This window comes from Patella vulgata, chromosome 8, assembly GCF_932274485.2.
Source record: "Patella vulgata chromosome 8, xgPatVulg1.2, whole genome shotgun sequence".
NCBI classification, from domain to species: domain Eukaryota; kingdom Metazoa; phylum Mollusca; class Gastropoda; family Patellidae; genus Patella; species Patella vulgata.
The window spans coordinates 25,120,083-25,147,462 of NC_065886.2; the positions used below are offsets into that span (position 1 = coordinate 25,120,083).

At 34.9% G+C, this 27,380-nt stretch overlaps 3 protein-coding genes and 1 non-coding gene across 6 annotated transcripts; 2 read left to right on the forward strand and 2 right to left on the reverse strand.

The window, feature by feature from the left end:
• Positions 1–256: 256 nt before the first annotated feature.
• LOC126830364 (cytochrome P450 2U1) lies at positions 257–2,538 on the reverse strand. Its single transcript, XM_050560750.2, has one exon. The coding sequence runs from the start codon at positions 2,470–2,472 to the stop codon at positions 970–972; it is 1,503 nt and encodes a 500-aa protein (XP_050416707.1). The 5' UTR covers positions 2,473–2,538; the 3' UTR covers positions 257–969.
• A 4,891-nt stretch (positions 2,539–7,429) lies between these two features.
• LOC126831192 (small nucleolar RNA snR80) lies at positions 7,430–7,598 on the forward strand. Its single transcript, XR_007684170.1, has one exon. It is a non-coding gene; the product is annotated as a small nucleolar RNA snR80 (small nucleolar RNA).
• Positions 7,599–10,087: 2,489 nt separating this feature from the next.
• LOC126829495 (acylglycerol kinase, mitochondrial) lies at positions 10,088–27,033 on the forward strand. Of its 3 annotated transcripts, none has more exons than XM_050559406.2 (14): positions 10,088–10,298; positions 16,771–16,810; positions 19,442–19,521; positions 19,986–20,061; positions 20,250–20,348; positions 20,676–20,708; positions 21,176–21,270; positions 21,696–21,765; positions 22,371–22,450; positions 22,602–22,804; positions 24,213–24,331; positions 24,789–24,856; positions 24,971–25,067; positions 26,815–27,033. In XM_050559406.2, the coding sequence occupies exons 1-14, from the start codon at positions 10,189–10,191 to the stop codon at positions 26,926–26,928; spliced, it is 1,284 nt and encodes a 427-aa protein (XP_050415363.1). In that variant the 5' UTR covers positions 10,088–10,188; the 3' UTR covers positions 26,929–27,033. The 3 variants fall into 3 exon arrangements, with proteins under 3 accessions (XP_050415363.1, XP_050415364.1, XP_050415365.1); XM_050559407.2 differs by having other exon boundaries at positions 24,971–25,058; XM_050559408.1 differs by lacking the exon at positions 10,088–10,298 and adding an exon at positions 15,270–15,790.
• LOC126829494 (glucosidase 2 subunit beta) lies at positions 13,227–14,992 on the reverse strand. The gene has a single exon (XM_050559405.2). The coding sequence runs from the start codon at positions 14,882–14,884 to the stop codon at positions 13,310–13,312; it is 1,575 nt and encodes a 524-aa protein (XP_050415362.1). The 5' UTR covers positions 14,885–14,992; the 3' UTR covers positions 13,227–13,309.
• Positions 27,034–27,380: the final 347 nt, after the last annotated feature.

Here is a 27,380-nt window from a genome sequence, read left to right on the forward strand (position 1 = left end):
TACAGCAGCTTTAGAAATTACTTTCGTTTTATTTTTTAATTTGCTTTATCATTAACTTATCGTTAGGAGCGGCATATTTTGGTTTAGTACAAATAATATCTCTGAAAAACTCGGATATATAATTAACGAGAAGGTAACACCCAATTGATATTCTATTTCGATACTGAATGATCTATTCTGTGTAATGTAAAACGAAGGTTGTAAACTACGAGACATACCGTTTTATTGTTCATAACCATTGCGTAATAAAATTCTACCGAGGTGAAAATCCAGTCCTCACCTCAAGTGTACTTTGATATCTCGAGCAAAAGAAATCAAATCTTTTATATAATTGCATAATGCGCCTGGTCGGGTCGATCCTCTTCAAAAATATGGGTCAATCTCTGTCCCGGGTTGAGGTAATATAGTGTTTAACACCAGTTAGCTCAGTGTAGGTGTACCGCCGTGCTTACTGACACCCCCCCCCCTATTTGAAATTAATCGGAGTTAAGGTCTGCGTTCTTGAGGTTGTGATAAACATGGAAATAATTACACCATGTGAACACGAGTGTCTCAACTATGTTACCCAAACACAAACTTATAGTATCTGGTCGGACGCTGTCCTCTGGCCGTTCCTTTTCGTCCCTATTAAGCTGCAATATGAAAATACCACTCTACCCCCATCTCTGTTCTAAGGCTATCTGAACAATACCAGGAAATTTTAGAATAATATCTCTAACGCAATGTTTTGACTATATATTCTATGACAAAATATACACAATAATAAGCAAGAGTACTCAACTATAAAAGGCACACAAGACAGATTGTTCACATACATTTATAACGTTAACAATAAGCACTATTCTAATGTAAAGGTACGATGTTGAGGCTTTAAACCACAATGTAAACAACCACTACACAAACTAAAAAAGTAGTCATACACTTAATATTAAATTAATGCTAAGCTGTGTTGATTATTTTGATGTTGATTTAGCGACGTTTAAGTTTAAGAAAATACTGCGGAGTAGACATACTAATACCAAAATAGCCTTCAGTACTTAATTCACCAGATCCGGTTTTCAGTACGGTGAACCTTTGTAAAATATTACTGAAGAACAGAAAGAGTTCCATTCTCGCAAGTGATTCACCAGGACAAATTCTAGAACCAGCAGAAAAAGGCACGAAGGAAGGTTGCTTTTTCAATTTACCATCCCCACCCAAGAATCTTTCAGGCTTGAAGGTCTTCGGATCGTCCCAATATTTAGAGTCTAAATGACAGCCGTACAAATTAGCATAAACCATAGATCCTTTAGGTATCAGGTATCCGTTGACCATAGCATCCTCATTAGCCATGTGCGGCAGCGATGCGGGTGCTGTATTTCCTAGTCTTTGAACTTCCAGGATGGTAGCTTCGACATAGGGCAGCTTTGATTTATCGGATAAACTGACCATACGATTTGAACCAACGACAGAATCAATCTCCTCTTGGCATTTCTTTTGTATATCAGGATTGAGAATCATATAAAGCAGTCCCCAGTCCAATGAACCGGCTGTTGTATCTGACCCAGCAGTAAATAAATCTATTATGGCTCTCAACATACCGTTGTCATCAAAATAATCCGTTTTTTCTCGGTTGCTGAGACAAGCATCAATAAAATCACGAATATCATCTTTGTTAAAAGTTTCTTTGTGTTCCTTGATTCTGCGGAGAATAAAGCCTTCTACGCCAACATGAATTTTCTGGAATCGTTTGTAATAACCCATCAAAAAAGGTGTGAATCGTAGAAGAGGTAACACATGAATTGGTCCGAAAGCTCCTTCATTTCTAAAAGCACTGTCCACAAAAGCTATGACATTTAGAAATTCAGTATTGTTATAGTCAAACCTAGTTCCAAATGCGATACCACAAATGATATTGGTTGTGGCTTTCATCAAGTACTTATGAACACAGACCGGTTCTCCTTCTATATCAGATAGTGCGTCTAATAGTGCACATACTTCTTCTTTGAGTTTTTCTTCTATTGATGATTTACCAACACCCAGATCACGAAGAGCATGTAGGGACGTTCTCCGGACTGTCTTCCATTCATCTCCATTCGACCAAATTATGCCTCTTCCATTTTTAGTTGCTAGATTAATTCCCCATAGTTGCTCTGTTGGTCTGGCGGCGAACGTTTCCTTTTGCTTAACAAACACTTCGTTTACAGTTTGAAATGAGTTTAACACTACCACTAATTTTGGTCCCAAATATATTCTGAAAATGTCTCCGTACTTTTCTTTTAGTTCCTCGAAATATTTGTACCGCTTTCCGACGTACGCGCCTCTCATATTGAGTATATTACCAACAATTGGTAAAAATCGAGGTCCTGGGGGGATGCCGGCTCTTTCTTTCATTGAGAATATATATGCAACTACCAACAAGGTAATTGTTGCTATTAAAATTGTTGTTGTGTCTAATGATAGAAGAAATCCAAGTATACTGGGCATCGCCATACTTCTTTAAAATATTTTATAAAGAATTACACGCTCGTGTATAAGATGTGTAATGCCCGCTCTATAAATCGCAGGTGTACATACGAAATCACGTTTATATACTAGGCGTGAATTATGCAAGTCATTCAGTACAAAGGTGAAAAACCGGGCCTTATTATGGAAGGGTATCGCTGCCTTTATATGCTCTGCTAAAATATCTTTTCCATTGATTATATGTAAAAAGTACCAAAGGTAGACACGTCAAACAGCATTTTCCAATAAAAAATTTGACATTTGACACATTGCATTTGACATTTTACATTTAACTTTGGCCTAAGAGGTAATTTGACTTTATCATTACCGGTATTAAGACTTTGTACATTGTACATTTTACACGTAATCGACAGAAAACACATTTTAGCAGAGCATTTAATATTGGCAGCGATACCCTCCCATACCTTTTTACCAGTGTACTTTGATACCGCGAACAAAAAAGCTTCAAAGTCTAAATGCAATATCAGGGGCGGATCCAGGATTTTCAGAAAGGAGGGGGGGGGTGCTGCCCCCACTTGACGCGCAATCAACCAAGTTACCCACCGGCTCGTTTCGGAGTAAATTACGACGGGAATCACTGCCATTTTAAAGTATTTCTTGGTCTCCTTTCCCGGGAGAACATATGGGACAAAAAATTGTTCGCCCCCCCCCCCTAGATCCGCGCCTGAATATTAGATGAATCATTTTTAGCCCAGATAAACATGTAACGTGCTGGCTTATGAGTCATTTTAATTTTATTATAATGCTGACATATTTTAGAACAGTTTGTACCTTTCGTTAAATATTAAAGGGGCAGTGTTATCAGTTGGATGGATTTGTCACCAGTTTACTCTACAGCCACAGGCCACGGTTGTTTTATATATGAAGTCTATATGAATTAATAGCAAGTGAATATTCAAGAGCACATCTGATTAACCATTGTGATATAATAAATTCGTCTGAAAACTAATTAAATATGGTCAGTATTTTTTTAAAATTCATTTCAACAATTTTGTACCGGTTTAACGCGACCCAATTTGAACAATAGTAGCAATCAAATTCCTAGTTGAAAATCTACTAACTCTGAGATGATTTTAAACTGATATAGGAAATGAAATGAAAATGAAATGAAATTTAACGTGCTCTGAACTGGGCTAATGAAGACGGGCATACGCCATACCGTGTGCTATGAGGGAAATTTTGCCCTGACAGTGGCACTACGACCTACTCTTATATCGAATTCCAACTGTTAAGGGATCTTTTACGTGCACTCCAATGTGTATACGGGACCTCTGTTTTTCGTCTCATCCGAACGACTAGACAGCTGCCCCTCTCAGGTCCTTCCAAACTCGGGGTTTTTCTCCGGGTCCACCGGTTTCCTCCCACTGCTAAAGACCCCTACGCGCAAGCGATTTATTGAAATAAAAAATTAAAACCATATGTTAGTCCCGAAATGACCTAGTTTGTGTCGAGTGGACGTTAAACCCTATTTCTCTCTCTCTCTTTGTCAGGTCCTCCTTCCTACATCACTGACAAGGGGGAACCACGCCGGAAAATCTGGATGAACTTTCTCGGCAAATGCAGGGATCGAACACCCGACCTCCAGGCTAGCGAGCCAGCGTCTGACCCACTTAGCCACCGCGATCTTCCGCTGATAAAGGAGCTAAACCTCTATAACTCATGATTATCCATAATATTCAAAATTAAAAACATGAATTTTTACTCAATATTGGTCCATTTCAATTAATATAATAATATTACAAACATGTGTACATCAACTGTCAAATTATTACAGAGATCATTACAAATGCGAAACCTACAGTGATTCTGATTTTTTTTCCTTTTCCAAAAAACATAACAAAGAACACCCCCCACCCCCATGGTTAACGGCGTTAAACAGGTTAGTTACTCTTTCAGATGTCCTTAAATGAAAATGGGTCTGTAATTCTCCAATTGACAGGATGGGTCACATAATATTATGCAATTTATACAGAAGAAAATCGTGCCAAACACAATCAAAAGCTTTTGCGCTGTACAAGAACGCCACTTAGACAGGGTTTGGTAAATGATGATATAGACATTCACCTCCATCAATGTCACCGGTTTTATTGCGCTTCAACTTAAAGCAGATTATTCTGATTAATAATGATAGACTAATCTGCTTTCAGCGAGTACTAGTTTAACGGGTATATAGCTCTATTCTACACGGGTTTATAAAATTACCATTTTGTGATTTAGCCATGCAATTTTAATTATTTCCGCATTGAAATGGTTTCTTTGTTCATTACAGGTGGCACTCGAAACCATTTTTTTCTTAGTGTACTGATTTTAAAATGGTCATTGTGTCTTAAATATTGGATATTAGGATCTCATATTTTCACAGTAAGATAACAAAAATCAATATTAATTTTGAATAATATGGATAATACTGAGTTATATAGAGGGTAAGCTCATTTATCGGTTTAAAGTCGCTTCTTTACAAATGGTGCTTCTGGAATGTGATTCGTGTGCCATTTTTAAAATTTTCATTTTGTCTTAAATACTAGATATCAGTAGTCCATCTTTTCACAGTAAGATATTAACATCAATGTTGATTTAAACTGGCCATAAGGTTTGCAATGTCGAAGACTGTGGATGATATTGAGTTACAGATACTGGTTCAACTGAATTAAAAATATCAGTTTTCAAGCGAATTTATTTTATTGCAATGGTTAATCAGATGATCTCTGAATTATTCACTAGCTATTAATACGTGTAGATTCCATAAATAAAACAATATGTGGCCTGTCACTGTAGAGTACAATATGAAAAATGGTGACATCATGCAACCGATAACACTGTCGCTTTAATATTTAACGAAAGGACCAAACTGTTTGAAAACATGTCAGATACATCTTCAGATTATCTATTTGTTTTTTTTGGAGGTTGTGTATACATCTTCAGATTATCTACTTGTTTTATTTGGAGGTTGTGTATTGATCTAACGGGTTTCCTTTTTTTTAGATTTTTTATTCCACATTAACATTTGGATGTTAGGGACAATGCTTGCGAGGCAGAATTTATTTTAAGAACATGGTATAGTATTATCAATACACAAGTGGCTTTCATGGGCAACAAGAACAACATATCTTTTCAAAACTGTACTTAGTTTTATAATTATTTATTTCATAAGTAATGGAATTAATTTACCCTGGGGATCTGAGTATTACAAAAAAGAATATGCTCAAATGATTAATGACAATGACTGTGATAGAAATCAATGCTCATGCACTTATAAAATTATTTCTATTCCTACCCGTTAAATCGAGTAATCAATACTTCATTGTGGATGACGACGCGGGCCCGTAGCCAGCTCTTAAAATTTGGTGCGGCTACGGAATTTTTTGGAGGGGCTGAGGATGTGGCCGGCTAAGAACGCTCCTAAGAAATCATTATTGTTGGCGAAATATTTGGGGGGCTAATTCGATTTTTTTGGGGGGTGTGGGGGGCTTAGCCCCCCGGTGGCTACGGGTCCGTAGTAACGATGGGGCGACAGATGGAGACGTCATGCCCATTAAACTTGTAGATGTTTTAGAAAAGAATGTGACGAATAAAGATCACGGCACCAAATTGCTGTGATCATAGTTTAATTCAATATCTGAAAAATCATAAACAAATATACTGAAAGGAGCTATTCTACAATAAATGATACAATCACTTCACGTAACGACAAAGTCACGCCAGGTAATGAAATACGCGCATCACATAATGACAAAATCACATTTAATGACAAAACCACGTCACTTAGTGATGTTAAACACATGAAATATGCACATTAGGCAACGACAAAGTCACAACACGTAATGAGATACGTGGTGTAGATGCAAAGGCTGGGCCCATAAAAATTCTATTAGTTCACCACATCATGGTCTGTAATGCGATGAACAAAACATTCGATGCGATAGGCAGTCTGGGAGAGAGAAACATCCAACAACAACGACTTAGATGGACAATCTGATTTTATTCAAGCAACTATAAATCAACAACCGATCAGAACACAGCGTATTCCGAGTCTCGCCAGTGCGTACCACAAACACAAAGTGTCTAACCCGTTCGTACCCAAACACGTTCCGTCCTTAATCCCCCTCCTGGATGTGACGATATCCAAAACATCCACTATTACCGATGACCGATGCGATTACGACCGATCCATCACAGACCGTCCGAAGTCTAAATAATTTCTTCTGTCTGTTCCAGGTGAAACTACGACACGAAAATTGCTTGTCATTTCTTCAATTTTTAATTAAAACGGCTAAAACTAAGTGACATACCTGGAATTGCCATCCCATCATCCCATTTCTTTCTTACACGAGGGAACTAATTTCAGATCAAGCTATATAACTTCTCTGTCTTGAAAAATCGTGGTGTTTACATCACGCTACTGAACATCACCCATATTAGACCTAGTTATCTGGAAGAGTCGAAGAGGGAGGGGGCGTTCGTTTGGTCACGAGTCGTTTCGGCCTACATGGATGTTAAGTAAGTTGTTTCGGCCCAGTAGAATATAACTTTTATTTTTACGGAATCCAAGACCGCAGTGTTGTTTGTCTAACTGACTTGAATAATTAATTGGCCCCGAGGGCTGTAGCGTTTTGATATATATTGATATACTATTCAAAAAAAGTAGGGGATATTTGATTTTGGGGGCATAATACTAAAATATGCAAATGACTACGAAAAAAGTCACTATAGAACCTAACAGAAGAAACATTTCCAGTTACATGTGACGCCCAAACGCACCAATAGCTACCGCATGGAATGCAGGTGATGCTTGGGATCATCATGGGGGTCCAACCCAAGATTTGCACGACTCTGACTTTGAATGTTACAGTCATTGTGGCATTGAATTCCAGGGTGGAAACATCAGTTTAATTAACAAAACTATACAGTTATATGGGACAACAATCACTGGTTTATTATACACAAGCACGACGTTTCGATAAGTATTCTCTTATCGTTATCGAAATACTTATCGAAACGTCGTGCTTGTGTATAATAAACCAGTGATTGTTGTCCCATATAACTGTATAGTTTTGTTATGTTTCCAATTGCTAAATGCCACTAAAGGATTATATCAGTTTAATTGTTTTAGTGACCAGAAAACAAATTTTGATATGCGTCGGCTTACCCAAAATGAAAGGTTACGTGCCCTTGGCATGCTACAGATCGGCACAACACAGGCGGTTGTGGCGCGGACGATGAATGTTTCTCAGTCTGTCATAAGCAGGCTATGGTCCAGATACCGTGATACACAATCTGTACAGGACAGACCACGCTCAGGTCGACCAAGGGCGACAACTCAAGCCCAGGATCGATTTATCCGTACCTTGGCCTTGAGAAATCGTGTCATCACAGCAAATCAGATCAGCGCTCGTCTTCAAACAGACACTGGTGTGAGAGTGAGTGGCCAGACGATTCGGAATCGACTGCATAGGGGTCACCTTCGCGCCCGACGTCCTCGCGTGATCCCTTGTTTGAGAGATCATCACATTCAGGCAAGACGTCGTTGGTGTAGGGATCGTCAACACTGGGATAATCGACGCTGGAGCAATGTGATGTTTTCAGATGAGTCAAGGTTCACTGTTGATTTTTTGGACAGACGTAGGAGGGTGTGGCGTCGTCGAAACGAGCGCTTCCAAGACGTTAACGTCATCAGACATGATCGATTTGGGGGTGGTTCTGTTATGGTGTGGGGAGGCATCACTGTTGTTGGAAGAACGGCTTTACATGTTGTTGCAGGGCGTGTTACAGGCCAGTACTACCGGGACAACATCTTGGCAGTCCATGTTGTGCCGTTCGCACGACGTCATGGCCGCCGTTTCATCTTCCAGGATGACAACGCAAGATGTCACAGGGCCAGGATCGTTACAGGTTACCTCCAACAACAGAACATCACCACATTACCTTGGCCAGCACTGAGTCCCGACCTCTCCCTCATCGAGCATGTCTGGGACATGCTTGGACAGAGGTTACGTCAACGTCAACAACGTCCTGCCAATGTCCAAGAACTTGCTGCTGCGTTGCAACAGGAATGGGACAATCTGGACCAAAATGACCTTAGACGTCTCATTAGGAGTATGCCACGTCGGATCAATGCTTGTTTGGCAAACAGAGGAGGATTTACCCGTTACTGACTTGGTTGTGATGCTGTGGTAACTTTGCTGTTTGACCCTGGGTATCATTTTACCCTTATAATGGTCAGTCTGTGCCTTACTTAGTCTAACGATCATTTGGAATAAATCGATGAATGTGAACTTCATTTCATTTTGTCATTTGTTTCTTCGTCAGTTTCATTAGGTGACTTTAATAACACTTAAAAATCAAATATCCCCTACTTTTTTTGAATAGTATATAAACTACATACAAATTTTATTCTGAACTGCACGTAATGGGAATTTGGAAGGAAGCTATAAGGGTACACAATAATAACTCGATCCATAATATGCAAAAGTAATCGCGGGTTGCATAGGTAATATAAGTTATTCCGTTGCTTAAGACTTTGCCTTGAGAAAATTTAAAGTTGGTTTTAGGCTGGAGTAATGATCAGACTCATTGTATATGTAACCTAATTTCTCGTGAAGCCTACAACAAAAGTAAAATGATTTTTATATAGTTATGGCTGGCGTATTATCACCTTCAATCAAGGTTATGCAACGCAGAACACGGCATATATGTGACTGTGGATGGTCTCGCTTATTATATAATTTTGTCATTTTCCGGTTTTGTAGATGGGCCCTCCTTTAAAACGGATTTTCGGATGTAATTAATGCGTAGGAAATCTCGTTGTTTGAACTTATATATTGTAAATAATTATGTTTCTCGAAATAACTACATAATAGTTTGGTTCATTCCTTGATATCTCGCACAATTTTCATCTTGAAATAATATACTGTAGATAACAGTAATCAATTCAATTATTCAAGGGTTTATATTTTCGAAGATTCGCTTTTTTTTCTTTTCTAGCGTAATATCTGAAATAATTCTGAACTTTTGTCCAATAACAATACTATGAATATCTATGATACATCAGGAATATTAAAATACCGGTATTTATTTTGCAAAAAAAAGGGGGGGGGGGGTAGAAACAGTTCAGAACTTCATGGAAAACTTTAACGCGTTCCGTAGTCTTACATTTACAACCACAGCAATCAACACAGCCTCGTGGAATAACGTTGAGATTTATTTATTTTGTTGCTTCTTTAAAAGGAGTTGACGTTAAACACATGAAAGATGTCATCTCCAAAGATAGTTTGAACTTAAAATAGAAATGGTTATTCTGTTTTCATATTATTATTATTATTCAGCATCAACGTGATTAATTTGTCCATTGCATTAAGCATGCTAGTGAATTATACATAATCCTGTCGACAAATATTTATCAAAAATGTAGATTCCCACGGTTGCCATTTTACGCTAATAAACTACATTTCTTTTGAGTTTTCAGTTTCGTCTTCTAGTTCTAGTTGGTCTCGTACTCTCGTAGGAAGTGAGAAGAAATATACTGTGGTCTGAAACCGGCTGAATTGGAAGTTACGTCCCCTTACTTTGCTCTTTTATCAAGAAAAAATATAGACGGATGCCGCCGATGAAAACATTTTGTGAACATGCGACATAAATAAAGCACAATTTTATGAATATTTTATTGACAGAGTTTCTGTAGAAACAATGGCCTTCATCATAAAAACAGCACAGACACTTAGAAACCACTGGAAAAAGTCTACGGCTGGTTTGATATTATCTTTATACGGCATTCGATATGTCAAAAATCGTTACGAGTAAGTCTTGAAACTTTTCGTTTTGTTTACAACTTGAGTTGAAGACCAAACTGAAAACCCAAAAGAAATGTAGCTCGATCGACGATCACACTCACATTTCGTCTTCTGAACTTTACTTATTAAGATCGAATTGTGGGTTTTCTAATGAATTATCAGGTCAGGTAGCATTCGTCATCTGTATTAAAGCTACAATTTCATATTTTAAAGTTATATTTTTAAAATTTATTAAAATAAAGCCTTAAAATAGATGGTATCCATAAACCGCCCTACCTTGTTAAAGAATAATCCTATTAATCCTATAATTCACTATTGCCAGCTGAGAAATTGGCAAAAATATCATTTTCAACATCAAATTCCAACGTTTGAAGGAAGCTAATGCATGGAAGTAATAGGAAAACAAGGGAGGTAATTGTGTAATTATTTCCTGTGTCAATGATTTTTAATGGTGAGAAATAATGCCCATGATCGTATAATAGTGAGTTGATAACCTATTGAGCAAAAGACATAGAAATAATTATGTTTTGACTTTCTTAGAAAATATGAAATTCCCGCTTTAAACTTAAAGGTCAGGCACACAACTCAACATGAAGTATCATATCTGTCAAAGTCAAATAGAAAACTTCAACTACATGTATATGTAGAAAAGCAGTGTTAAACTACATTTCAATTCTTTATAATTAGTTATAGGCATAGCCTATAATTAGATTTCACTCATGCAAAATAGGCTACTTTGATTGACCTGACAAGGACAGCTGTATAGTCCTTCGGATGAGACGAAAAACCGAGGTCCTGTGTATACATTGGAATGCACGTAAAAGATCCCTTGGCAGTTGGAATTCGATATAAGAGTAGGTGATAGTGCAAAATTTCCCTCGTAGTACACTGTATTGCGTATGCCCGTCTTCATTAGCCCAGCATAGGAGCAGAACAGTAGGACGTTAAACCCCATTTCATTTCATTTCTACATCTTAAACATATATTATGGAAGAGCTAAATCTGCCTATTGCAGGTATTTCTACTTACCGATATTTTTTGGAGAATAAAACTGCTTAATTTTGTGTTAAAATCCCTTAAATTCCTCTAGCTAAGGGCCGAGTAACTAACTCAATATTTGTGATACGTTTTCGAACAACTTAAACCCGTCAGTCTTCATCTGGAAATGGAGACCGGTGTCCTAAGCTGTATTATGCGGTGTCTGCATAAAACTAGACTTTTATTTTATAATAATAATGTGTAGGTTAAATTTACCTTTCTTTATCAAGAACAATGTTCAGTACATGGGTCATTCACTATATAGACCTCCAAAGGAACGGGGGTCGGTTATCAGGTCACCCAACAAAAAAACTGACCCGAAATCTTAAAAGGGTTACTTGTCCGGATAAGCAGTTTTGATGTTCACGTCCAAACGACTCAATATTTTGAGCTGGAATTTTGAGAGAAGGTAAATACACCATTCCTCTATATTTTGGCACTTAAATATCATATGTACTCCGACTTTTATTTTTGAGACTCTTTTGAAATCGGGATAGTCCCTTTAACTGAAATGTTATCTAAACTATTAATTAGACATTAATTAAAGATACATTATGGGAGATAAGATAAAGAGATGGCAGTTCTCGCTATAATAGTTAAAAACTAGATAGTGTCAAGGTAATTTGCTGAAAATTTCAGTCAAATTAATCCACTGTGAGCCGAGAAAGAAGCAGGTGAAATTTTTGCATAGTCTCGGTCATCATTACTAAAATCATTAATATAAACAGCATAGTCTCGATTATCCACTTTTATTGATTTAATTATCAGTAGCCGTTAGCGGCATATAGGAATCTAATCCAGCCAACATCGAAGGCAAGCCTTGACATCGAGAGTTTATTATGGTCTGGATAAGTTAATTAATGTCTAATTGATAATTTAGATAACATTTCAGGCCTAAAGAAAGACTTGTAATAAGCAGATTTTGCTCTTGCATAATGCATGTTTAACTTATCCAGACCATATTTAACTCCTGATGTCATCGTTAGCCTGTGATATTTACTGGATTAGGATCCGATTTGCTGCTCAACTTTCATTCATGATTAAATCATGAAATGGATAATCGAGACCATGTTTTTTTATCGTACTGACTTTAGTAATGATGGTCCAGGCTAGGCCGAAAAATCAACACTAAATTCTCGGTTCAGAGTGGATCAATTTGACTAAATTTTTTAGCAAATACCCTTTCATTATCTAGTTTTTAACTATTATAGTGAGAACTGCCAGCTCTTTATCTAATCTGCCATAAAGCATCTTTAATAAAGCGTATGCATGGATGATATGAGTCTAAATTTAAACTGAATGTTAAGAATACTACACTTATTTTAACCTGCCACAGGACATCTCTCTCACAGATATACCTGGTGACACGTGGTATCCGGTGCTCTGTGAAGCATATGCTGCATTGCCATGCCATGCATTACATAAATTTCAACTTGGGGCAATATTAATGCCCTAAGGGTGTTAATGTAAATAAGTGTCTGTAGGGCTGCAATTTGAATAATTGATAATTTTATCAACTGATGTGTGTCAAGAAAGGTTTGGCTGGTTAGTATCGATTTGATATACAGTTACATAGGCAAGCCATCACAAAAAATATTTCTCTTTAGGATGCAAATTAATGAATTTTAATTTAATCAAAATTAACATTTATTTTCTTATACAGATCTTGAAGTGATTTTTCTTGAGTTTATCAATGCACACACAAAAAATATTACTCTTAGTTTGGTGATTATTATTTCATATTAAATTATTCAAAATTTATTTTACATGTATTTTTTGGGGAGGCTAATAAGAAATAAATGCTTCTTCATTCAACGCAAGACATCATCCACCCATTTGGTTTTGCAATTTTATGCAGCATTTCACTTACATTGCAAGGTAAACAAAACAAAAAAATTATGTATAAATTTTTTTTAATACAGTTGTAGGTTGACTTTAAGTATCATGATATTGATATAATTGCTTTTAACATTTCAACCCTAAAGTTCATCATGTGTCTCTTTATTTGCATTTGAGTCTTCTTGAGAACAATATGCTGGTGTAGCAAATTCAAACTGATATTCACATCGACTTGGTTCTGACGTGGACAGAAGAGTATTTTCCATTCCACACTGTAATAAAACTTGTACAGATCGATCAGGACCATTCCAGCAATTCTGACCTTTTTCATATTTCATGGCTGAATACTTATCAGTTTCATCACCACTCCAATGACCCCAAACACCTAAGCTTGTTTCAGTACCACCACTTTTTGGTCTTTGTGATGCTTTATCAAATGGACAAAGTTTATATGTATACTCTCTATCAGTCATCTCAAAACATTGACCTTTTAAACTTGCATACACATCTTGATGCCCAAAATCAAGATCTAGGAAGCTTTTTAAGTTGTTCATTTCAGTTTCTGCCTCCCTAAGTTTTCTATCGGCATCATTAAATTGATTTCTAGCCTCATCAGCTGCTGCAATTAGTTGTTTAGTTTCTTCATCATAGTCAGGCATCTTATCTTCATCTTCTTCAGGTGTTTTATTTTCCACATCCTGAATTTCAGATACTCTTTGTTTATCGACATCCTCTTCATCATCATCCCCATCATAATCATCTTCATCATCATCTGCAACATTTGGAGTCAAATCGGGCACTTTTTCTTCAGTTGATTGGCTGTCTTTGTCACCCTTAGCTACAGAATCTGATTTCTTGCTCTTAAATATTTCTTTGATGTTCGGCCAAATCTTTTCTATAAAGTCATCTCTTCCAACTTTTTCTAATTCTTCTAAATACTCCTTAGCTTCATCATGACTGACAGTTCCATCTGCATCAATATCAAATTCAGAATGTGCCATTATTTCTCCCATTTCAACATGCTGATCATCATTAGAATCAATCTCATCAAACACAATTAGAGCGGTTTGTTTTTCCTTTTCTGCTTTTCTCTTCGCCTTTTCTTCTTCCCAGGCTTTTTCATGTCGCTCTTTGGCTTCTTTTTCCGGTGTTTCTGCCTCAGTTTTTTTGTTCTCTAAATCAGTTTTTATCTCGGCCATCTCATCTTTTTCCTTTTCAACTTGATTCAGACGAACTTTCTTCTCCTCTCGTATTTTTTGACCTTGTTGAATGTAGTTCAGTTTTATCTTGGAGCCTTCCTCCTGTAATTTCTTTTCTTTTTCCTTTTCTTCACGGTCTTTTCTACCGATTTCTTCACAGAAATTATGACACTGAATCTTCTCGCCTTCAAATTCGTCTGACCCATCACAGCAATCACAAATTCCATCATTCACTCTTGAAGACAAGATGTATTCTGGTTTATGCCCTATATTTTCACAATAATATCTCATCATAGGGCATGCCGATGTTCCTGGTTCATCAGAGCCATCTTCACAGTCACAATAATCATCATTGATATATTCAAACGGTATTGTTTTACCACTCTGAATGCATCGAAATGTCTCTGCGGGTCGATAAAACGAGGCTTTCGATGCAGGAATGCCCCGCGGATGGCTTAGGTTGTCACTGCTTCCCAACTGAAGCAGTGTAAAAACTATAAATACACTATTTAGCATTTGGAATCTTCAAATATTATGACAATTTTAAACGCCTTTGAACAAGTTTCTGTCAAAAGAACAGCGAAAAAGCGATCAATCGGATGAAGGAACGTGTTAGGTTTCGCTGAACTAGATTGTTGTAATGAATATAGCAATCGGCACTCTCAGGCTTAAACAAACGTATTTATTGTTGATTTTAAAGTCAGTAGATATAAGTTTTTAATATAAACTGACTGGTGCAATATAAATATTCTAAATGGCATAACATCGGAAGTGGCTGATTTCGATATAATTAGAAATGTACGATCGTGAATAATATCAATATTCTAGTGTACGTCATGTGGGGAGTAAGCGCTATAACCTAATCATGTTGACCTTATTTAATCTTGAACTACTAGTCATTAGTAAGCGCAGGCCAGGAAGACCGCACTACACGCAAAACAAAACTGATAAGACAAGAAATGAAAATAAAATGAAATGGGGTTTACCGACCTACTGTTCTGCTTCGATAGGCTAACGAAGACGAGCATACACCAAACAGTGTGCTATGTGGGCAATTTTGCCCGCTCTAACTGACTACATAGGATCTTTTACCTGTTCTGTACGCCATTGTCAATGTGTAGGCAACATGGGCCCTCGGTTTTTCGCCAAACTAGACCGCTGTCCTGCACTACTGACAAGGGAAACCACATCGAAAAGTCCTGATGAACTTTCTTGTCCAACACCGGGATTTAACCCGCAAACTCCAGGCTAGCGAGCCAGAGTCTTACTTACTTAGCCATTGTGGCTCCAACCTGCGAACAAGACAAACTAGGCTACATTGCAAGAAATAAACAGCAAATATCAAATCAACTTCAAGTGAATGGTAGAGGAAAATACCAGAATGTAATAATAGTTTATTCTCAACTACATGTACAAGCATGAGTATGGAAGTTACAACAAACATTTCACATTATGATGCCTAACAATATATAACTATATATCTTACAAAATAACGTTAATTTTCAAGACGGGTCGTAACTATTAATCTAATCGTCATTATTTAATGTTACATATCAATTAACAATTCTATATTTATATTTCTCTTTTCTTAAAGGCATTTAATACAAAACTTCCAACATTTTCTATACACTCTTCATTATTCATTAATGTATTAAGTTGAATTGAATCAGTTATATGAGGGTTGATGAATGGTGAGAGATATTGTTGTCTCAAATTATCATAAAATGGACAATACACTAAGAAATGTTTTTCATCTTCTACTAATTGAAGGCTGCAGTTTTTACATAATCTCTCATTACGAGGAATAAGTTATGTGACCAGTTTCTGACATTACCCACTGGCATATCCCAATACTCTTATTTGTTTAATTTTTTAAAGCTACATTATGATCAGATTGCTTATTACAGATTGAAACTGCCATAATAAGAAATTTGTTTTTATACGACCGCATTGAAATGTGTTTTTATATTGCCATTGCCCCCGTCCATTGGTCCGGCATCCACAATTGCTTGTGGACTTTGGAGGCTAAATTAATATCCGATTTATACACAGTGTTGAAGCTCATGAGATGAAGAAGCCTGTTGATTTTTAACAATTTCTGATAATTACTGCCAGAGTTATGACCCCTGATCACTTTGAAAAATAGTGTGGATGCTCTAGAGGCTCAAGTTAAAATCCGATTGACTTTACATTTCTGACATAAAAAGCATCTTTTCAACATATTTTGTTTGTAATATGCATATATCTAGTACATATTTTGTAACAGATATTTAATTACTGAGCTTAATACTTGGTCTTTTATTTTATTATAAAGTAGTATCTATAACAACAGAACTATATTAATTTGCATTTCTTCAGATACTTTTAAATTAACATTAACTTTTACTTTTTATCTATTTCAGGGAAGACTGGATAAGGAGAGCTCTATGTGAAGAAGCCAAGGTATTTTTACCACAAATTCTGACAGAAAGCAATTTGAATTATCATTTCAAAAGTTAAAAAGATGTTTCAAAATTTAACAAAATATTTCTCTTAAGGTCAAAAAAATCTGTCTGATTCTGTGGTATATTGCAAAATTGGTGAAGATATATTAACATGGCAACAAATTTTTTTGGGGGGGAGGGTATTATGCAAGAGGTAAATCTGCCTATTGCAGGTCTTTCTTAAGGCCTGAAATGTTATATAAACTATTAATTAGACATTTATTAAAGATACATTATGGGAGATAAGATAAAGAGATGGCAGTTCTAGCTATAATAGTTAAAAACTAGATAGTGTAAAGGTAATTTGCTGAAAATTTCAGTCAAATTGATCCACTATGAGCCGAGAAAGAAGCGGGTGAAATTTTTGCATAGTCTCGGTCATCATTACGATTATCCACTTTTTCTGATTTAATTATCAACGGCCGTTAGCGGCATATAGGAATCTAATCCAGCCAACATCGAAGGCTAGCCTTGACATTGAGAGTTTATTATGGTCTGGATGAGTTAATTAATGTCTAATTGATAATTTAGATAACATTTCAGGCCTAAAGAAAGACTTGTAATAAGCAGATTTTGCTCTTGCATAATGCATGTTTAACATGAAAAGACCATAATCAACTCTCAATGCCATCTTATATGTCTGATTTTCATTTTATTTGAATCCGATCTGCTGTTCAACGTCTGTTGATGATTAAACGCAAAAATGGATAATCAAGACTTTGTTAATTATCGTGACAGTGCTAACAATGACAATCGAGGCTACAAAGATTTTAAAATAAGGCTTTCACGACTTAGAGTGAAGCAATTTGATTGAATTTTTCAGCATATTCCCTTTATATCATCTAGTTTTTATACGCCCACATTGAAATGTGGACATATATTGCCGTCTCGCCCCCGTCTGTCGGTCCGTCAGTCGGTCTGTCCGTCCGTCATCCACAATTTCTTGTGAACGCTCTAACGCCAAAAGTTATCATCCGATCTTTCTGAAATTTTTTAATTTAGTGAAACGAAGAAGCCTATTGAATTTCAGCAATTTCTGTTTACTACATCTAGAGTTATGGCCCTTGTTTCACTCTACTGCACCTTGTGAATGCTGTTAACGCCAAAATTTATCACCCAATCTTTGTAAAATTGATATACATGATTTAAATTAGTGAAACGACGAAGCCTATTGAATTTCAGCAATTTCCGTTTATTACATCTAGAGTTATGACCCTTGTTTCACTTTATTGAACCTTGTGAACGCTCTTACGCCGAAAGTTATCATCCGATCTTTCTGATATTTATATGCATTATTAAGATTACAGACACGAAGAGGCCTATTGAATTTCAGCAATTTCCGTTTATTAAGTCTAGAGTTATGGCCCTTGTTTCACTTTATTGATCCTTGTGAACACCTAAACGTCAAAAGTTATCATCCGATCTTTCTGAAATTTATATGCATTATTTAGATTACTGAAACGAAAAAGCCTATTGAATTTCAGCAATTTCCGTTTATTATGTCTAGAGTTATGGCCCCTGTTTCACTTTATTGATCCTTGTGAACGCTCCAACATCAAAAGTTATCATTCTATCTTTCTGAAAATTATTTGCATTATTTAAATTAGTGAGGCGAAGAAGCCTATTGAATTTCAGCAATTTCCCATTATTATATTTAGAGTTATGGCCCTTGTTTCACTTTATTGAACCTTGTGAACGCTCCAATGCCAAAAGTTATCACCCAATCTTTGTGAAATTTATATGCATTATTTAGATTAATGAAACGAAGAAGCCTATTGAATTTCAGAAATTTCCCTTTATTACACCTAGAGTTATGGCCCTTGTTTCACTTTATTGATCCTTGTGAACGCACTAACGCCAAAAGTTATTACCCGATCATTGTGAAATTTATATGCATGATTTAAATTAGTGAAACGAAAAAGCCTATTGAATTTCAGCAATTTACAATAATTACTTCTAGAGTTATTTCCCTTGTTTCATTTTGTTAAACCTTGTTAATGCTCGATTAAAACAAGTTATCATATGATATGTATGAAATTTATATGCATCATTTAAATTTGTGAAACAGGTCTATTGAATTTCCGCAATTTCCGTCAATAATTTCTAGAGTTATGGCGATTGTGAACGTTTGAATAACAAAAGTGATCATGTGATCTGTATGAAATTTATATGCATTATTTAAATTAGTAAAAATGAAAAAGCCTGTCAAATTTCAACAATTTCTGTAGATTACTTCCAGAGTTGAGACCCTTGTTTCAGTTTGTAGAACCTTTTAAACCCTCAAACGACAAAATTTATAATCTGATCTGTATGGAATTGTCTTGTAAAGGCCCCCAATTACCTACAAAGGAATAAATATGCGACAACCCTTGTCGACCACTCGGACGATTTAGCTGCTGTGGGCGTATGTTTTGTTGCCTGGCAACCTATCTTTAACTATTATAGTGAGAACTGTTAGCTCTTTATCTAATCTTCCATCATAATTTCCCTCATTCATTACATTTCCTAAAGCTTCCACTTGTACCATTTTCAATTTAATAGCTTTAAAATTTAAACAAAAAAAGATAAATGTGTACATTTTTTTTCTCAGTTATATGGTGATGTGGCCCTTCCACCAGGTTCTCGACCAAGACGTGTCACAGTTTTCTTAAATCCGGCAGCTCAACGAGGGTAAATATTTTATTAAGAATACTATATGTTGATACAAGATATTTACCAAAACTATTTGATATGTAGGACTTTGTTGCTTCCTTTTTGATACAAATTGATCAGATATGTGTCTCCTCTCAGAATACCAGAAAACGTGATATGTATTTTTGACTTTGTTGGCATATCTAAATTTAAGCCAACTTTTTTAATTCTGTATAATTGCAATAAATAATTATTAAAATAAGCATGTGAAAAACAGCTAATCCATCCAAACTACAAACCAGTAGTAATTATGATTTTCAATTCTTCTGCTATCTATGCTTTATACAATAGTATGATAATTTGTTGGATGTATCATATCATACTTTATTGATATAAGCCAATTCTGTTGAACAATATCAAGGCCGAATTATTGTGAGAACCAAAACATTTTATGTTGCTCACCTTGTCAAAGTTTATTGGTTCACTTCATTTTTATTTTGAAGAAATGGAAGAAAGCTGTTCGAAAAGAATGCTGCTCCAATTTTATATTTGGCTGGAATGGAAGTTAATGTTGTTAAGGTAGGAAAACATGGCTGAGACCACCATAATTATAATAATTATCAAAACATAGACTAAACATATGGTGAAAATATTTAATATCACACTATTTGTATTATCATTAAATAAGATAGACCCTTCAAAGCTGTACTCATTTCTACCTGAATTTTTGGCAATTAAAATGTTTATTTTTTTATATTTTTTGATAGACTGAATATGATGGTCAAGTAAAACAGTTTATGGGTGTTCTGGAGAGTAAAGATACAGATGGTATTATAGTAGCTGGTGGAGACGGAACATTTTTAGAGGTATCTTATCATTAATTTAATTTTAAATCAAACAAAATATGTTAATTTTTGATCCTATTTTGTGTTTCTTGTACTTTGATAAGAGATCTTTAAAGATCAATATGTTATCAATCATTTGCATGAAAAAGTAAAAAAAAGTTCATTTATAAGCTGAATATAAACTTTCTGTTTCTGAATACTGAAAAACAATAATGGATTGGAATTATTTTATTAGTTAAAAGAGCAGAATAACTATGTCCTTTCAAAATCACTTTGAACATTATTGCATAACTTGCAAATGTTCACTCATATTTTATGTTATGACTGTTATTTTTTTTTGTGTTAAAGACAGTGACTGGTTGTATGAGAAAAGAAGATAAGGTAAATTGTATTTTATTTTTTACATTTTTACATTTGGTCAGTTTAATTTTTAAAACCCTTGCATAATATTCACAGTTGTTTCCAGGAAAGCAATCAAAATTAAAATTATACTTTGAAATTGCCCTGTTATTCTAACAAGTGATCATATTCAAAAATAATTTATTGTTTAAAGTCAGATCATCAATTGGAAATTTTTTATATCTAGAAAATTTGTCAGTATTCGGCTTCCTCTGCATAGGATATTTAAAATCCAATTGAATTCATGCAGGGATATTATCTACCACTCTTATTTTCGTTTTTTCTTAATTGAATGTTAAAAAATCAGTCTGAGTAGCCTTCAGTGTGGATAAGTCGTGAAAAATTAGATATTGTCTGAAATATGCAAATGATGATCAGCAGTATTAAGAAAAGAGATACAGATATTTATAATATCAAATATGTGCATAATTTTTTTTGTTAAAATTTAGAATTACAGAAATTCTGTACCAATCGGAATAATTCCAGTTGGTGAGACAAACAGATTTGCCCAAATTGTATTTGGTCAAGATTTAAATGAAGTCAGGTAAATAAAATAAACACTACAGACTATTATTATTACTACTACTACTACTATCAATAATAATAATATTAAAGATGCATTATGTAAGATTTCTATAAAGTGCTGACAGTTCTCGCCATAATAGTTGAAAAATAGATAATGAAAATGTCAGTCAAATTACTTCATTCTGAAGGGAGTTATGGAATTATTAACATAAAACGTTACGACAATGGTACTCTTATCTGCTTGATAAAGATGAGTGTACCATCATAGAAATGTTACATGATAATAAACCAGTAATTGTTATTCCATGAAAAGTTTTTAGCATGAACTACCATAACTACGATAATGATATTATTTTGGAGAGGATTCATTTTAACTTTTTTCTGCTCAGTTAATAAACCAATAAAATTGAAATGAATATAAATACAACAATCTTTTCTTTTTAGGTTTATTGGAGACGCAGCAATGTCAGTTGTTAAAGGAGTTACCAAAAAATATGATGTATTAAAAATAGAGGTAAATAAATAGACCTCAAAAAAATTCTTGTTTGGGCATCACATTCTCTAATACCTTTTTTTTTTTTTTGGGGGGGGGGGGGGGTGTAGTTGAATAAATAGCTGTTTGTTTCCTAATTTTGTAGCCAAATTTCTGTTAAAAGCACTATAATATATATAATAACCTATCAGTTTGGTCGATGCATTTATGTTTTATTATACCACTGCTATGAATTGTAGTCAATGCACATGTTTAGCATTCTGTTACAAGTTTGTTTTTTGGGCATAACCTGGGTACTATTTGAGATGATTCCAAACATGTACTCAAATTGTGTCTTTTGCTATTTACAAATTTGTGATAATTTTTTAAAAAATGAATTTTTTTTATACAGAAACTTTTCTTTGGATATATAGTATATTAATCTGAAAGTAATTAAGGTCTATGCCAATTCTATTAAAGTCTTAGATATATACCTAAAAACGTTATGGTACATGTATATGGGAGCTAAATATGCTCGCTTCTTCTTTTGTTTTTAAATGAAATCTGTTTCCACTATATAATTACAATTCCTGGTGTAATATTAGTGGATATATTACACTGTATACAACATGTAATATGTGTTTTAGGGAAGTGAAGGTAAAATAACATATGCTGTAAGTGGTTTAGAGACTGGAGCTTATAGAGATGCAGAGAGTAGAAAATCAAAGTAAGAAATTTGTTATTCTTACATCATGAATAGTTTTGCTTACTAAAGATACAATTAGCTGTAAAGACTAATTATCCAGTCACAACCATAAATATAATTGAACAGTATTTGCTCATACTTTCAAATTTAATATATGAATTTCATTTTTCAGATATTGGTACTTTGGTCCATTGAAATCTAGATGGACATATCTAAGAACAGCTATGAAAAGTTGGCCACCTAGTTTTAAAGCTGACATTAGCTATGTGTTATCAACAGAAGAAAATACTAAACAGTCAAAGAAAGTAGAACAAACACCAAGTTCTTCATATGGGTGGTTAGGATTTTTAATAGGCAGAACAAATAGAAATAATGGTAACTGTTAGAAATCTTACTGTAGATGAATATAGTTTTTGTCTTAAAGATGCACTATGTAAGAGCTAAATCAGCCAAATGCAGGTTTTATACTAGTTTGAAATGTATAAATTATTATTTAGAGGTTTATTCACATGACAAGCCCATAATCAACTCCTTATCATCGGATGGCTGAGATATTAAATGGATTAAACCATAAACAAGCGAGACTTTGTTTATTCGTTTACATGTACACCTGTCCTAAGCACTCATCATCATCCACGACTTTGTTTAAAATCTCTTCCCTAGGGCATCTCTTATGTAAATCCATCACTGCCTCTATTATAGAACTATGTTGGTCTTGACAAATCGGCCCCGTTTGTCGCGACGCAGGAGCGCCATCACGTAGTGATCTCTAAAACTATTATGGCCACTTCCGCCTTCATTTCTATCGGGTTTGGAGCTCAAAGTACGGCAATAAACTAGCTCTAACTTGACTGAATGAAAAATCTAACATACCTTTCGACTTTGTGGAATAACAATCTATAATTCTACTGATCTTTTTTTTGAAAATCTTATCGGATTCCAGAGAACAGATGTAGGCCTATTTTCTTCATGATCACCATCAAAACATTGAAGAATCCATTATGTCGTAAATTTTATGTTAATTAGATTGCTATTACTTAGATTTTCCTTTTTCTCACTGTTTTATTGTCGATTTGGGATGATACAAATATTTAGTATATATTAAAGACGTCTCTATTCATTTGACCTCATTTGACGTTTAAACCTATATAATGTACATGAATTTTAGGTACTATTTTTTTTTGCGGATGAATACAGCTGTTCTGTAATGCTTAATATTGATCTGTAACATTAAGAGTTAAGTGGATTTATCTCCCTTTCATGATTAATAATAATGTTCTCATGAGCCGTTTTTTTTTTTGGCATGAAGTCTTAGTGCATAAGGTACTTATATGTGTATCTCCCCTGTTGGGAGCTATGTATACTATTATATTTTCTTACTTGACTGTCATTTGGGTTTTCTCTCTTTGTTTGCTCTGTACCATGTCCCCTGTGGACCCTTGATTGGAAATAAAGCTATTATTATTATTATTTATTATTATTGTATTCTGTTGTAGACTGTGAAAATTTTGGATCCATGTGTCGATGCTTTAAATCACATGGATCCAATAAACCTTCTAACTGTTTAATTCCATTTTTTTCATTGAAGATTCTTATATTACAAATCTTTCCTTACACTAGAAACGTAATCACTGGGTGCCAGTTTAAGTCTTATATCACACAGGTTCTTGTCACAGGCTTAAACTTTATGTGACATATATATCCCTGTTTGCTCCAAATCAGTAGCGGAGAAATGGTCAATGTACCACATCCTTGTTATAATTAGAAATATTTAATATTTCAGTTCCCCTGGTAAAAGAATATGACTTTGATGATAGTAAAGATGATGAAGAAATGATATCTGAACCAATATCTACAGTAGAATTTACTGTTAATTCAACTAATTTAGATACTGATCCTAAGGTAAGTTATTCAATCATTTCATTATTCTTGGTTCTATATAATAGATAGAACACTCCTATTTTAAGATTACTATTTTGAATGCAAAATTTTGTTAGCTGTGTGAATTCTTCAAAAAGATAAGTGTGGTATCAAGTGTTATATAAAGAGTACTAGCAAGTATACACTACAGCCAATTGTTTTGTTCACATCATGCATCATTCAACCAGGTGGTTGTTATAGAAACGGTTAATTTATACTTGTAGGGTAGATGACCTGATCATATGAACTTTAGAAACTGTATAACACGTTTAATTTATACTTGTAGGGTAGATGACCTGATCATATGAACTTTAGAAACTGTATAACACGTTAATTTATACCTGTAGGGTAGATGACCTGATCATATGAACTTTAGAAACTGTATAACATTATGAAATGAAATATGTTTTATTTTGCTTTATATCATTTATTGTTACAGTCTGTAGAAGGAATGACCGTTGGAATTGGACCATCTGAACCAACAAAATCACAGTTGATTAAAGAAGGGTACAATTTAATTTCATTAATTAATTGAATCTTTTTGATTTCCAACAGTTTGAAAATCTATATATTTAAGAACCTGTTCATCAAAATTAAGTTATGTGCATTTGTATGTTTCAGATGGAGAAGAATAAATGATAAGAGTTTAAAATTTGGAACAGAAGAAAATCGTCAGTTAGTTGTAAAGAAGATTAAATTCACACCAGAGGTGAATGAGGTAATTGGACACTTTTAGTTTATGTAAGGGAACCACACTTTCATTTTAAAGGTCCCAGATTCAATCCCACTGTTGGCCAAGAAAGTCCTTCAGGATTTTTTGAAATGGTTTCCCCATATCAGTGGTGCAGGATGGAAGGCTTGTAATGTGACGTGACATCTAGTTGTTTGGATGGTTTGAAAAAAAAACAAGGTCTTGTGTAAACTTTTGCTATTGGAATTTTGAAGTAAGAGAAGGCTGTAACACCGTTGCCTGGACAAAATTTCCTCCTTAGCACAGCCTGAAGTATGTCAGACTTCATTAGCCCGGACTGAGCAGAAAGTAGGATGTTAATTAGAATGATATGATGTTAAATTGCTCAATTTTGGTCATCAAGTGCTATAATTGTCAAAATAATATTCAATGGAATTTATTTGTCCCCCGCCTTTCGAAGAAAGCAGGGGACTATTAAAATGGGTTCGTCCGTCTGTCTGTCCGTCACACTTTTTGGGACACAATAACTCTCTTTCTAATTGACCTAGAATGTTCAAACTTGGTGCAGGTGTTTATTAGGTCAATGCCTTGATGGAGTTCGAAGATGAGCATTTTCTGCTTAGGGTAAGCAGAGATAAGCAATTTGATTGGTTGTTGCTTTGGGACACGATAACTTTAGTTCTAATTAAGTGAGAGTGATGAAACTTGGTGTATAGTTTCATTACATCAATACCTTGACTAAGTTCGATAATGAGCATTTTCTGCTCAGGGTAAGCAGAGCGATAAGCAATTTGATTGGCTGAGACTTTGGAACACAATAACTCTTCTTCTAATTGAGCCAGAATGTTCAAATGTGGTGTAGGTGTTTATTAAGTCAATGCCTTGATGGAGTTCGAAGATGAGCATTTTCTGCTTAGGGTAAGCAGAGATAAGCAATTTGATTGGTTGTTGCTTTGGGACACGATAACTTTAGTTCTAATTAAGTGAGAGTGATGAACCTTGGTGTATAGTTTCATTACATCAATACCTTGACTAAGTTCGATAATGAGCATTTTCTGTTCAGGGTAAGCAGAGTGATAAGCAATTTGATTGGTCGAGACTTTGGAACACAATAACTCTCATTCTAATTGAGTTAGAATGTTCACACTTGGCGTAGGTGTCTATTAGGTGAATGCCTTGATGGAGTTCGAAGATGAAAATTTTCTGCTTAAGGTGAGCAGAGATAAGCAGTTTGATTGATTGATGCTTTGGGACACGATAACTTTGGTTCTAATTAAGTGAGAGTGAGGACACTTGGTGTATAGCTTTATTACATGAATACCTTGACTAAGTTTGATAATGAACATTTTTTGCTGAGGGTAATCAGAGTGATAAGCAATTTGATTGGTCAACAGTTTGGAACACAATAACTCTCTTTCTAATTGAGGTAGAATGTTCAAACTGGGCGTAGGTGTCTATTTGATGTAGATGTTCATTAGGTGAATGTTTAAACTTGATGTAGATGTTCATTGGGTGAATGTCTTGACTGAGTTCAATGATTAATATTTCAAGCTGACGCTAAGCAGAGCTAATCGATTTCATTTGTTGATGGTTTGGGACAAGATAATCTTGATTCTATCTGATAGAGAGTGATGAAACTTAGTGTAATGTTTAATTGCTTGATACTTTTGAAAAAAATAAATGTGCGATTAATTAATATATGTGTCATCTTTTTATTTTGGTATTTCGGCGGGGGACATCAGCCTCACTGTTGGCTTGTTTTGTATTGTTTCAGGATACAGATATGATGATAAATATTGATGGTGAATCATTTGAAGCATTGCCAATTGAAATATCACTGTTAAAAGATAGGATTAATGTTTTTTATAAAGCTGAGGCTGCAAGCTGATATAGTAATAATGAACTGTGTGTATATTATATTATATACTTGGAATGCAAGAATGAATGATTGGTGTGTGTTGTAGACAAATAAAATGATGAAATCTTTACAGAATGGTTGGGGTTTTCTTTTTTCAACCATGATGATTTTAATGTGTTTGATGAATTGTATGGTGAAAAATGTTTCAACAATAAGTTGACAGTTGTTATGAGTATTTTGCCCTCGCTCCTGTCTGTTTGTGTGTGTCTGTGGGTCGTCTACAGGGCGCAATTCTTAACCGATCATCTTGAAACTTTGTATACTTATTCCTTCTACCCTAAGGATGATCCTTATTGTTTCTGGTGCATGCCCGACTCCCAGGGACAGAGTCACAACCAATTTCTGTGTGTTACCTACAGGCCACAATTCTTAACAGATCCTTTTGAAACTTTGTATACCTATTCCTTATACCCTAAGGATGA

What these genes read in the sequence shown, in the direction of transcription:
- LOC126830364 (XM_050560750.2), bottom strand. Translation starts at nt 2,472, where the DNA reads ATGGCGATGCCCAGTATACTTGGATTTCTTCTATCATTAGACACAACA.
- LOC126829495 (XM_050559406.2), top strand. Translation starts at nt 10,189, where the DNA reads ATGGCCTTCATCATAAAAACAGCACAGACACTTAGAAACCACTGGAAA. An exon ending in CAAGATTTAAATGAAGTCAG is followed by an intron (nt 21,271 to 21,695) that starts GTAAATAAAATA and finishes TTTTCTTTTTAG; the next exon opens with GTTTATTGGAGACGCAGCAA. An exon ending in GCAGAGAGTAGAAAATCAAA is followed by an intron (nt 22,451 to 22,601) that starts GTAAGAAATTTG and finishes TTCATTTTTCAG; the next exon opens with ATATTGGTACTTTGGTCCAT.
- LOC126829494 (XM_050559405.2), bottom strand. Translation starts at nt 14,884, where the DNA reads ATGCTAAATAGTGTATTTATAGTTTTTACACTGCTTCAGTTGGGAAGC.